The 14356-nt window shown below is 36.3% G+C and overlaps 1 protein-coding gene across 5 annotated transcripts in view; it reads left to right on the top strand.

Annotated features, from left to right (window-relative positions):
• Positions 1-14356, top strand: part of LOC131074633 (protein PIR) — a 316612-nt gene that overhangs the window by 142605 nt on the left and 159651 nt on the right. For all 5 annotated transcript variants that reach the window (XM_058011289.2, XM_058011287.2, XM_058011288.2 and 2 more), the window contains 5 exons: positions 8477-8647; positions 9333-9409; positions 9542-9644; positions 12689-12808; positions 12917-13060. In XM_058011289.2, the coding sequence (XP_057867272.2) occupies positions 8477-8647; positions 9333-9409; positions 9542-9644; positions 12689-12808; positions 12917-13060 (615 nt within the window). The remainder of the gene's footprint in view (positions 1-8476; positions 8648-9332; positions 9410-9541; positions 9645-12688; positions 12809-12916; positions 13061-14356) is intronic.

Here is a 14356-nt window from a genome sequence, read left to right as displayed (position 1 = left end):
TCCATGGACAAAGCAAAAATGCGCCCAAGTCTGGAGTCAGGCGCTAGAATGAAGAAGCCAAGGAGAGGTGGAAAAATCCGCGAGTCCATGGACAAAGCAAAAATGCGCCCAAGTTTGGAGTCAGGCGCTGAAATGGAGAAGCCAAGGAGAGGTGGAAAAATCCGCGAGTCCATGGATAGAGAGAAAATGCGCCCAAGTTTGGAGTCAGGCGCTGGAATGAAGAAGCCAAGGAGAGGTGGAAAAATCCGCAAGTCCATGGACAAAGCAAAAATGCGCCCAAGTCTGGAGTCAGGCGCTGAAATGGAGAAGCCAAGGAGAGGTGGAAAAATCCGCGAGTCCATGGATAGAGAGAAAATGCGCCCAAGTCTGGAGTCAGGCACTGAAATGGAGAAGCCAAGGAGAGGTGGAAAAATTCGCGAGCCCATGGACAGAGAGAAAATGCGCCCAAGTCTGTAGTTAGGCGCTGAAATGAGATTCCCAAGCAGAGAGGGAAAATCCATGAATCCTCCACATAGAGAAAATTCAACGCCCAAGCTAAAAAGTTGAAATTTTGCCTAAGGCATGGAATCCAAGGGGTCAAGGAGGAATAGAAAATAAAATTGCCCTCGGGCAAATTTTTTGAATTTGCTATTTTTAGACACCGAATCTCGCCGGAATGAGGAAATTGTTATAGATTCCGAATCATGGCAGAATTCTCAATGAACCTGGCTCCTAAATTTTAGGAGGATCCCTAAAGAATAGGGATGTTGAAAAGAAGACATGGACAATTCACAAAACAATGAATTCCTTCCTCAAGAGGAATTTCCGCCCTAGCCTTGTGGAGGGCGCTAGAATGAAGAGTGCATGGAGAAACAGGCAAATTGCAAGAGTCCTTGACCAAGGCATTTTAGCGCCCAAGTGAGAGAAGGATCGCCAGATGGAGGGATGCAAGGAATCCATGGAATTGAAAGAATTCCCAACCAAGTGTAAAATGTCGCCCAGGAACACAGGAGTGCGCTAAAATGATCTTCTCATGGACAGTGCACAAAGAGATGAATTCCTTCATCGGGGAAGAATTGCACCCAAGAAGAAGAAATTCCAGGAAAGGTGAAAAATTGACTAAGTGTTTGAAATTTCTTCCTTCAGGACGTAGTTCTTGGAAATCATGAAAATTGGCTAAGGTATGAAGAATTTCCTTCCTCAAGGTAAGGAACAATTTTCTTTCCAAAGGAGAATTCCTCCACAACAAGAAATCACATCCAAATTTCAAAACTTTTTACAGATTTGGATTCGTAGGAGAATTTTCTCTGTCCTGGACCGTGGAACCCTAATTTGAAAATTTTCCTAAAAAATCGGAAATGTGCAGAATTGATGAAAAACCTTCTCTGAGCAAGGAAAGTTGAAGAGACTTCAAGAAAATTCTTCCTGAATCGAATTTTTCCTCTCCAACAATTCCAGATGTGCAGGAGCGGATATACGACAGCGAGGTCCACTTGCATGGCGAGGATCTATTGAACATGTGGCAGTAGAGTGGCACATTCATTACCAGAATATTTGACCAAATGGTGACTTGGTCATTGCATGTTGAATTTATGGCAGATTCCTTTTGCATGCAGCTGCCGCATGTGGAAATGATGGAGCATTTATGACATAATGGGGTGATTTTTTCATGGATGAATATTCAACGCATGTTGGGCGAATTTGAAAGAGGTGGTGCATTTAATGCGCAATGGATGCTATTTTGGGTACTTTTGAATTAATTATATATGGGCATGATGGTTTATTAATTGGAGATTCCCACCTTGTTGTATCATGTTTGGAGAATCTTTTGGGCAAACCCTAATTAGGGTTTTGCATGTAGCCAAGGCTTGAAGCCTATATAAGGGGTGACCCCCCTCATTTGGGGGGGAGGAAGCTTTGTATGAAATTGTTGCGATAAGCTTTGAGATAATAACAGTGAAACATTGTTCTTTGATGGTGTCCACTTAAGTTATTTTTTAAAGCTTGTATGGTTTCACCTTCCTCACTTAGAGTAGAAATAGTGAAGTGCTTTGATTTCAATGGAGAATGTAATGGTGTCTGATGAATTTCCATGGTTCATACTTTTTGCATCTTGCTGATTGTAAGTTGCAGTGTAAAGTTAGCCTGAACCCCCTTGAATTTGTGCTAAGTTCGATTGTAGATGCTCGTTTGGATTGCGTCGTTTTTGGGTATTCAAATGTACTTTCTCGATTTGAAAATCCTCTAGCATCCTTAGAAGATTGCACCGGTTCTTGCGAAGTTGTAGTTGATCTTGGTGAAGCAGAGCTTGGTTTGTTTGGAATTTGTCCACCAAAGCAGTAATTGTTGATATCATGGCCCTTAGGAATAGATTTAGATCCTTCTGAACCCTTTCCCCTTTACTTTCAGTTCATTTTAGTCCGTTTGAAGCAATAGCATTGCAGAATTGCCATATCCGATGATGGAGTTCCAGCCACAACAAAGAGGTGAAGGAATGATGCAAACGTAAGGCCCCTTGGATTACCAGCAATCACATCAGCCAACTGAGTCACGTCCATAGCATAAAGGAACCTTGGAGTCGATTGTTTGAACTTCTTGAAATCTTAGCATGCAATCATACTTTGATCAAGAGAGAGTGAAGTGACCGTTAGGCAACTTTATTCTGTGTTAGACGTTGTCATAAAAAACACGTCAACAGATAGACTATATCATCTGATTCCTATACATAAACTGACTAGGATCTTTTATAGTTAAAGCATGGATCTAGTAGTGAACCGTTGAGGATCTTAAGTAATGTAAAGATAAAATATTAGCCAGTTGTAGTAAAGTTTCTAGTTATTACATTATCGGATTCAAGAGAGATAATTGGAACTACAATTGATTATTTTGCAAATCCATATAATTGTAAAGCATTGTGTTGTAATCATGAAATCAAACTAATACCTTTGAAATGATGTTGAAACCTAAATTGAATTGTTTATGTATTGTTGTAAAAGATCTGTATATTTTTGCAAGCTATACAACATATTTTGATGATATAATTGATTGAAATGTTTGTTGTAGTAGAGATAGAAAGAAATTCTTGCTAATAACAGTCAATAACAAGGGGTGACCCTTTGGTGAAATGGTGGGGCTTCTTGCTTGTAGTGCCTACAACCAAGGTTCAAACCTCACAGGGTTACTCTCTATTGCGTTAATAATTGAGAGGCCCCTAAGATCTTGTATCTTGACTAACTCGTGGGATGTGAAGTGGAGCATTTGCATTCGACCTAGTTTAATTTTCCCTTGTTAATGGGATTCGAAAGGCTGATCTTCCCAGAAATTCGAGAGAGGGGGTGCAATGGATTGCCCTAGGTAGTGGATGAATAAATGTCAATTTTGATGGAGCTTCTAAAGGAAATCTGGGACCAAGTGGGATTGGATGTGTGGCTCGAGATCATACCAGAAAAATCCTTGCAGAGAATTCAATACATATTGGAGAGGCAACGAACAGCATAGCAAAATTTAGGGCGGTATTGACAAGGTTGCAAATGGGGATGGAACTGGATGCTAGGTAGACACAGCTTGAAGGGGATTCATTAATAATTGTTAACGCCATTAGACATAACTTCACGCCCAATTGGAAGTTGGCTCGTTGGCTTCGGCCGATCAGGGAGGCAATTGCAAAACTCGGAGAATTCAAAATTTCACATATTTATAGAGAGGGAAATGCTGAGGAAGACAGACTTGCCAAGCTGGCACCTGATGCAGATGGTGGAATTGACACCCTTGAAGGGGATTTGTAGACCTAAGGGGGATAATTAGTGATTGATGTGGATCTACACCTTCCTTGAGGAATAATCATGCAGAGGTGATATAGGGCTTGAAGCACGAGTTAATCTGAGGATGGACTAGAGGTGACAGAGGGACAGGTGTCATCAAGTGGATGCTTCCCAAGACTCTGTGCATGCGGCTGGACCCTCAGATTACTAATTGCATTAAGAAGCTGCTGCTGTGACTGCATAAAAGTTTGCATCATTTGCTGCTCCTGCTGAGCCATTTGAGCCAATACCTCTTGTATGTTGGGTTGACCATTTCCACCCTCATTCCATTATTTTGCCATATTGCTTGGTTCAAACAAAAGTTCCTGTTCTACTACTATTTCTTCTTCTGGTTGTCCTACTCTTCATTTGGTGTGATATCTGTGAGAACCAACCTCTCTAGGGATCATAGAGACAATCCAGGTAATATTGAACCCTCCTGCAATTATGAATTCTGACAAACAACTGATACCTCACAGGCTGGCAGGATCACTGGGCTCTGACACCACTAAAATATCCTTTCCTCTGAATTTGGCGAAGTTTTTGGATTTGTTTGATTGTTTGATTTAATTCTTGGTTTATTTCGTAACATGAAAATACTTGTGCATGCAATGAATGAACTTTGATATTGAAAGAACTAAGATAATACCCTCCAGGGAAACAACAAAATTTACCAATTAACAATGAAGAATGGAATGCATCTAGTTTATTGCTGAAGATAATCAATATTTCATAAAATTATTGAATAACATACCCCAATCTGCTGCTACAGCAATTCTCTAGACAAAATGTGGATGACGTCTTGTGATAGTATTGCTGTCCATGGAATGCTAAAGAATTCCCAATTGCCCTCTTTGTCCAGCAATAACAATACCTTGCTTCACCTCAAATTGACATGCAGGTCTCACCCATACTATAGTTGTTGCTACAGCTGTATAGGACTGCCTGTATATACTCTGCAACATGTAATCAGCTTCCAGATTTCTGAAAATAGTGCCAATTCTGTACACTCTGGTTTGTGAATACAGATTGCCTGGGTAAGGAGACGTTTCTGCCCTATCCGAACAATTCTGCACTTGGAAATTCAAAACAACTGCACTTCGATATTCATAGCCCTTCTATTGGTGAATTCAAACTGCTGCAACATGGATGATCCAGGGTTCTGTCCAGAACATCAACCATTCCAGGGGTTTTGTCCCAGCTTGGTGAGAAAACAAGAGTCGATGCTCAGAGGAGAAAACATATAATGAATAAAATGAATGAATAATCTTCAATTCCACAATTTCATATATAAGTTTTGCCTTTTTCTCCATCGACTTTTTAATGTTAAAATGTCATTATTTCTCTTAGCTGACTTAGGCTCATATTAAGCCTCTAGAATAATGAAATTGCCTATATGAAGAAAAGCGCTGCCTTAATTAATAACGTTGGCCTAGGTAATAATGAGTTACTATTTAAAGTGGCCCCATTACTTAATTAAATGTGAATGAATTTAACTTTAGCTTTTTTGCACCTCATATTTAATTATTCTTCTTATTCCCTTTTAAAAGTCATTTTGCTCTAGCCTCCAAGAACGAGAAAGGCTAGCAATATTATTTATTAATGAACTAAGTTTGAAGGAACATCACGCCATATGACCCCTTTATAATCTACAATATGGTAAGATAACTGGTAGGACAGCAAAAATAGAGTTTCTCCTTGCTAGGTGTTTTTTCAAATCATCCTTAACAGATGATATGGCCTAATAAATACAGTATGACCTGTTGGAAATTTGTGTGATACAGCCTGCAGAGGAATATTAGGTCACCAAAATCACTCATCAATCATCAATAAAATCCACATCACTTTCTTTAAAAAAATCCTAGAAACGTCTCACTACAAATAATATTGGAATTCGAAAATGGAGTTTCTGTTGAAACACAATGGCAATCCTTCTATGGAACTACACTAAAATGCTAGGAGGGTTTTTGTTCTTGGATGAAGGAACAACTCATGTTCATTCTTTGAAAATGAAATTGATAGATTGAGCAAGAAGACCTTTCTTGAAAACAATCCTCCATTTTTGAGGGAAATCTTATAATATTATTTTCTTTTACTTTATTATTCCTTCAAAGTTACAAAGTAATAAAGTGTCCTTTTTTATCACTCACTTTTAGGACCTTGGGTCTAGTGACACATTAAAATTCACCTGTAACAACCTTTTTAAATAATTAAATACATGTCTTTTTGAATTATAACATAAGGTTACTTTTAACAACTTAATATAATTATTTAATTATTTTCTCTTTTTCACTACCCTAGTAGCCTAGGGGAAAATTTGAGAAAAATAGGTGAAAAGGGCCTTCAATAATTTTACACTTGAGAAAGGGACATGACAAAAACCAGACGAGATGCCACCTTTTTCTATAGCAATGAAAAAAATTGTTGCTGTCCCTATTGGATTAATCCAAGAACTCATGATACACACACACATCCTGCTCCATGTTTCTCAAAATCTTCTCAACAAGCTACCCAACCTGAGCTTCAAGATCCACTCACATTGAGCAAGAACAAGATGATCAAGTGACTAATCAACAAGTGATGAATGATTCCATCCCAAAGCTCGTATTTATAGGAAAGTGAGCAACAAGCAAGGGGAAACCCACTAGAAGCTTCCTAGCCAACTTTCCCACCACTATTTAACTTGCCAAAACAGAAATAATCAATGCACAAGCATCTCCAAGGTGACTTACAACATGTTTTCTAGGCATTACATGCTTTTTACCATAGTTTACATACTCGGACTTGGAGAGTACTCGGCGAGCCCAAAATTTTCAATTCAGCAAATACTTGACAAAAAGCTTGGCAAAAACTCGGCAACTTAGAAAATTCTAAAAATTAAAATCTCTTAAAGAAATATTTTTTTGTAAAATTCAATTACAAAATGTATTATATTAAAAATTGACATCTCAAACAAGAAAATGCATGGTTTTATAGCAAATTACATCTAAAAAATGCATTTTAACCAGTTTTTAACCTGTGTTGACATTTTTACCCATGTTTTTTTGTGTCTATAAAAACACGAGTTAAACTTGTGAAAACTTGCCCAGCAAAAAAAATAGAGTACTCAGGAACTCGAAGAGAACTCGCAGAGTTTGCAAACTATGTTTTTTACAATATTGAATGCATTTTACAATGAACTACAAAAATTAAATGAATTCCTCCAATGAGCGTAATTGACAATATGCACATCAAACCATGACCCCAACAATGTACCAGCCCTATTAATTACATTTGCAATGTCAGATACGACCTTCCCAAGGAAAATATTTCTCAATTCTAATGTGTGGAGTCATATATAGACAAGTACCACAACATTATAAATATAATTTTTTTTATATGTAATGTGTACAACACCTTTCCTACATGTCATGGGAAATTGATTATGTTTGAAGCCTAGAACTGTGAGATATTGTCCACATTGCAACAAAGCAACATCCTAGGGACAACATTGGGAGCTTGATGCTGCTGCTTGTATAATAAATCTAATGCATAACTAAAAATAAGAACTAAAATGTCAGTTTTTAAATTGAAATAGCTGTCCAATCAGAACTTTTCTTGTAAATCGGCCATTTTCTCTATTTATCAACAATACTTGAGCTGGTTTTTGTTGAAATTAATTTTAAAATTGAGATTTCAAAAAAGAAAAAAGGAGTAGAACTATTATGCCCAAATAATGGAAAAATAGAAGCTCAGTACTTTTTCAATATACTTCAAACTTTCAAATTACAAAATATAATTTTTTTCATAAGTTATATGAATTCTTTTTGTCTGTTCTCAGATATTTTCCCTGAATTTTGTTGCCGAGACTTGCTGAATAAAAGCTAATCTCAATTTCAGTAAAATGTATTGCCAGAAACATGTGTCTAGGTGTGTTTATATATGAACAAATCCATGTGTGTGTATCTATATATATATATTATACACATGCACACACACACAAACAAAAGTGATATGAACACAACCCAAAGTTGTTTGAAACAAGAGATGCCTTGTGATTCAGTGGCTCAATAATGACTTAATTCACATTCGATTAGTAGAAATAGAAGTACATATTTCAGTAGACGTTTGCTGTATTTTTCGTGCAATATAGGCGACAAATCTTGTACAATGAATACATCATTTTTATTTACTAATTCACATTTTTGTCTCAGTTCACCCTGAAAGATTCTGTTGCCACTGTTCTACAGCTATAGTGTCATCTTCAGATCACATGACAATTTGATGGTGTGATGTGGTTACATCCTTGATTAGAGCATAAGCTTATCATACCTGAAAAATATGTAAACATTGTGTGCATTAGTCTAATCCTCATGTCTTATGGTCAGGCTATGAATTTACAATGTTAAGCACTGATTACACATGATTAGTCATCTCCATGAAAGGCGTGTTGTATACCAACTAGAAGTTTTTGACTTTTACTTTACATTAGTGCTTAGTCCATGTTGTTATAATGTATTTGTTTGGAAGTCAAAATTTTCTGGCCATAGAAATGTTCTCATGCATTGCTTCACATTATTCAGAATAGCACTATCTAGTAATTAATTGCTTTTACATCAGTTCCAGTTTGACAGATTTCTTACACAAGTCCTAATAATATGTTCTTTTGTAGAAAGACTAGATACTGTTTGAAACATTAATTTATCTTTGGTTTTCAGTTTCCTATAGAGTGCTCTTTGCCATGGATGTTGGTGGACCAGATTATAGAATCTCAAGATGCAGGGCTTTTAGAGAGCCTTTTAATGCCATTCGATATATACAATGATTCTGCACAACATGCACTTCATGTGCTGAAACAGCGGTTTCTTTATGATGAAATTGAGGCTGAGGTATGACTTTGATATCTTGATACATTTGTGTTGTATACATTGTTATTTAAGATGCACAATTTCATATTCGTATGGCAATTTCTATTTTTATGTTAAATAAAATTTTGATATTTCAGAAAATGAAACTGATTATTTAGCTTACATACGAGGACAAGTCTTAAATTTAGTTGGCAAGCATGTCTCATAGCATTTGAGATAGACAAACGCACAGCAGTAGCAAGAAAAATGTTGTTAGGAACAGAGGATAGGATTCCTTAGCATGGACATTGGATAGATTTTGATGCCAGAGTGAAATACTTTTCTCATTTGTATCAAGGGTGCAATGTATATTTATGTTGATATTATGATAAGCACTATTTATACAGTCTTAAAATATCTTACAAACTCCTTTTAATTGGGTAATTTCCTAGTGTTTGTTTTATATGAACTATAATTTTCATTCCTATTGCAATCTTTCCCAGTATCAATGACAAATTTCCTTCCTGTTGCCACTTTCATGGTATCAGTGACAAATTTCTCAATCAGTTTGGCACTAGGATTTTGGTTTAGAAGTTAATTAGTAAACTACATCCTCAGTTGATTTCAAATGTCTGAATCATCTTCTAAACTAAACATCAGAAATGTAGTGTGTAATATATAATATACTGGTTTATGGCTAAGCTTCTGTATTTCAACAATTTTACAGGTAGATTTATGCTTTGATCAACTAGTTTTCAAACTCAGTGAGAATATATTTGCATACTACAAGAGTCGTGCTGCCAGGTACATTCATCTGTATATTATTGTCCATTTCAATCTGGATGCAAGTACACTTTATTGATGAAATAATGTGACCAGATCAGTTAGGCTTTTGTGTTTTTTCTATTGATCTAATGATTGCAATTTTATGCACAGCAAGTTACTTGATCCAGCATTTCTATTTGCCTCTGACAATGCAGACAAGTATGATGTCACACCTAGACGGTATGATGCCTTGTTTAAGATGCGGCGTGTTAAGGTATGATGTGTAATTTGGATGAAAGAGTGGTTGTTACTAATTACATCAATACTTATCCAAGTATATTTTATCTGAAATCTGGTGATCCATGTGTAGATTTAAACAGAATGTAAGACAAAGTCAAGTGAATTCTTTAGAAACAAGAATGAATAATGGTATAGCATGAGAGAAGACCTTTATTAAGTTATAAGTCAAGGAAAAGGAAAATTTTGTCAGACAAAATGTACCACAACTCTCACAAGCATAGTTTGAAGACTCGGCTAAGACTTGTGAGTCCGTTGGCTCACTGAGTTGACTTGCCATAGAGTTGTGAGCTGCATCTTGCCGAGTTGCCCCAAAAAATGCTTGAGTTTTTGCAAAGGACTCATGCGAGTCCTAGGGTTGGACTAACGAGTCCCGACCTGGGACTCTCGTGCCTGCCTAGAAATCCCCAAACGGCTAAAAGAGACATTTTTTTGGTTTTTTCTCATTCATTCTGCTGTGTGGTGCGCAAAAATAGGTCTGCAGGTGTCCATTTCTTCATATTTTGGTTCAAACTCGTCCATTTTCAATCATCCAAAAAAATTATGCCCCCAAACCCCCACTTCCGGCTTGCGGGGAAATGCAAGCACGTTTCCCCGTACCCCTTCTATCGTTGGGTTTTTCTCATATCTAACACCTTGTGCAGCTTATCATTGCTGTCCCTCAAACCTATGAGGGTCTCCACTCCCAAACCCTCACTAGTTATTGAGTATGAATTATGAAATTTCAAATATTAAGTGTTTAAAGATAATATGACATGTGCAATGTTTGAATTATGACAAATTGATTGTCAAAATAGGAATTTATGTTCTCTAAATGCATTAATTTCTTTTTATTGATTTGTAAAACTACGGTTTTTTTTTGCCGAGTCCCAAGTCCGAGTCCTATTTTGGACTGCCAAGTCCGTGCCAAGTCCAACTTTTCAAACTTTGCTCACAAGAGAAACAACAGAATACTGTGTCCATTGCCACAACAGTTATTGCATTAGGAAGGTGGTCAAGCAAGTTCATCTGCTCAGGAGGCTACAATCAATAATAATTTTCTTCATTCTCTGTTGAATAGTTTGGGAAAGAGGGATGGTTGTTCATATTTGTGGGAGGTTGATCTGGGAAGTTAAGAAGCTTTGATTTCTTTTAGGCCTGCTCTTACGATTGGTTCTCTTGTATAATTTGCTTGTACTTAAACATCTTGATTTACAATTTAAGAACCCCTTTAAATTGTCACCAAAAGATCGTGCACTGTTTCTCATACACATTTTGTCAAACACTTTGCATGCTTCCTTAGTTTGAAAGGATTTCTTTCGCAAATCTGGAATGTACAGGTTGTGAATGTTTCATTACATAGTAATGATGCCAAATTTACAAAAAATGGAACATGAAAGGACTTACATTCATTAATGAAAAACAAGGTGAAATTCTGAGAAAGAAATCTGCAACTATAATTCTGAAAACAAAGTTATTAAACAGTCCAGATCTGACCTTGTTTATTGTCATGAAAGGCTGCCATATAGTATAGAAGTTTGAGCATAATTTAGAACATAAATACGAGTATAACTGTCCCTAAATCTGCAGATCTGTTATCAGCCACCGTGCTACAGAAATTGCTTCATTCATACATAGGGCATTACTATCAAACTCAGATTTCACACACAGTTTGCAAATCAAATCGAACTGCTGCCATATAGCTGAAACTGTTCTGACCTCTTACACAGTAGGGCAGAACTGAAGATAAATCTGCCCTGGTTTTTGCACCTTTAAATAGATTTCTGAACATTATTAGTGACTGTTCTAAATCTGCATTTCACACATCAATATCTCCAGCTGGGCATCTTAAACTCATGCAATTACTTGTAATAATACTAAATCATAATATTAAGAAATCTGGAACATACCTGTCTGCACCATCAACTGGAAAGTCTCTTATTAGCAATACCATACATGTTGCACCTAGCAGTGAAATAGCCAATAACCCATATATTGACTGCAAATCCCTTGTAAAAATCCAGACATCTTCACTGCAGGTTTTCAGATTGCAGTCCTTTCTCAGTATCTGCAATAAAACCCTTGAAATTTGCCTTTGGAAAGATTTTACAAATTTCAACAATCACTAATATCACCCTTCAAAATATTGTTCATTGAAGATCCAACCCTTCGAAATTAATCAAATAAGCCCTAGTGTGAATTCTGAAATGGGTCCACCTAATAAGCTGAATGGGGTTTTTGTCCACAATTTCACACAACCAAACACCCAAGGGTTTTTGTCCTAGGGCACGCTGAGCCTGCAAAATAAGCTCTCCAAAATTCTTTAAAAGAAATATCAAAACTAAGATGTCCAAAAGATGACTTGCTCTCATCTCTTTTGAAAGGTTCAGTTGGATCTTCGCTCTAATTTAACCTCCTTAAAGCTTCTAGAAAAAACTTTATTTAATAAAACGAGTTTATACTATTTAATTTTTTTGTTCACTTAAGTCACTTTAATTAAATTAATTAAAATAATGTTATACTTGGGATTTAATTTTATTGGGATAACTTTAAAATAATTAACTTAATTAATTTATTCCCTTATAAATGCCCACCGTAGCCTATGGGAATGAAATAGGCTAGAAATCTCCACTAGATGTTCATTCGGAGTAAAGGGGACATTACACATAAGCATTCAGCTATAGTTCAATATTTTATGAAAAATGTCCACATCTTTTGATACAAAATCATTTTTTCTCTTTTCATTGAAGTGTAACAAGGCTTCCTATGTTCATCATATGGCTGCTACTGTAGTCGCACAAGTGGTACAGGAATTTCCTTGATCAATGCTGGTAGAATTATTAATCTTAAAGTATATTAGTTTTTTTGTCACTCTTAATAGTCATTTAAATTGTAATATTGAATTCCATTTAACAATATTGATTAATATTCTGAATATCTGTGTAGCATTGAGTTCTCTTGGTTATCTTAGTCGTAAGCAACAAAATTTTCTCCATTTATAGGTTGTTGATTATCTCAAGATCTGGTTTGTTTCCTGTGCAGCTGCTAGGCAGAAGTATCGATCTTAGATATTTGATTGGCCAAAGGATGAACAAAATTTTCAGAGAAAACATTGATATCTTGTTTGAACGTTTTGAATCCCAGGATATATGCGCTGTTGTGGTATGAAGTTTATTGGGAGATTAGTAAAGTCAATGTGTATATGTAGAGCTAAAGGTAACTAGTTGTATTCCTAATGTTTTGATACTAAATCACTATTCCTTGTTTCAGGAGTTGCAGCAGCTGTTTGACGTCTTAAGGCTTACTTATCAGCTCCTCAAAGAATATTTAACAATGGACCCTTTCCGTGTCATGTTAAATGAGATGTCTGAGAATATTTCCCTTGTCTCATTTTCTGGTCGACTTGCCTCCCAGGTGAGGTTTATTATACCATTTTTAAGATGATTTTACTACCTGTCCAACTAGGTTTTCTCTTTTTATATATGTGTGGATGTTGGCCATACCCTTATTTGATTTTTGTGTGTATGTTTGTTAAAGCATCAAAACTTACATTTACAGGATACATTGTTTTAGTATCTCTAAAATAGAATTGTGATATGGTTCCCTTGTTTGAAATCCTTCTAGTTAGTGGCAGCAAAATCATTTCTCCAATTATTAGTAATGTATAGATCAATCTTGCACGTATTCAACCACTGATGCAATTTTATCCCTCTCATGTTGTATTAATTGAATGTCTGTATTATTATTAAAATTTGATACATTGTTCATCCTTGGTGTAAGCATCCTGGGAATGAAAGCGCATATAGACCACAACAGATAGGAAGTTTGGGCCATCTTCAACACTTCAGCAACCTCAGGAGAAGACTATCTCCTAGCCATGCTATCTTAGCGTTAATCTCACTAAACCGGACCACACAAGAACACTGCCCACAGATATTGCAGATTTTTTAGCTCATCTCATATTGCAAAGGGTGAGGAGGAGGTTCTGGGACCCAACGTGCACATTGGGTGTCTAAAGACTACAACTCAATCACAATACTGAGACTTGCAGGCCCCTTATGACCAAGGTCAAAGGAGGTGTGTGGACTTTGATAATATATTGGATGCTCAATCTCCACAAAGAAACCCTAGACCATAAAGTGCTGCAGAGTGTTGAGATTGTGGCCAACATTCTTATCAGACTCCCCTTTTAACTGGCAAGTCCTTACATTTGTAGTCCACCCAAAAGGGAAGGGTGGTCCATAGACATTGATTTGACGAGAAGATTCAATGGATGAGGTTAAAGAGAATGCTATTCAAAAGAGGGCCTCTTGTATAATGTCCCCAAGTTGGGATCTTAACCGATTTGCAAATTTTATAATATTTTGTGGTTACACCACTGAAAATTAAACATGATTTTTGGAAGAGTATATTCATTTCTTTTCTTTTCTTTTCTGAATATTCGAAATAACTGAAAGCAACTAAATTTAAACAGTAAATCTATATTTCCTAACATATGCTGACCTGCACTATTTTGTGAAGAACTTAAATTAACTACGAAATAAACACCAGTGCAGCTATTTAAAACTGATTAATATTAATAAATCCTAGATGCCAAGCAGATCAGAGCAGAAATAAGTCAAAATTTATAAATAGACTTGCAGAAGTTTACCAGTTTGAGTCTAAAACTGCAGACAGCTTACTGACATTTCAAAATCCTTAAATAATTAA

This window comes from Cryptomeria japonica, chromosome 1 (assembly GCF_030272615.1).
Source record: "Cryptomeria japonica chromosome 1, Sugi_1.0, whole genome shotgun sequence".
Taxonomy (NCBI): domain Eukaryota; kingdom Viridiplantae; phylum Streptophyta; class Pinopsida; order Cupressales; family Cupressaceae; genus Cryptomeria; species Cryptomeria japonica.
Note: the sequence above shows the minus strand (reverse complement) of the source record. Positions and strands in the feature narration are given on the sequence as shown.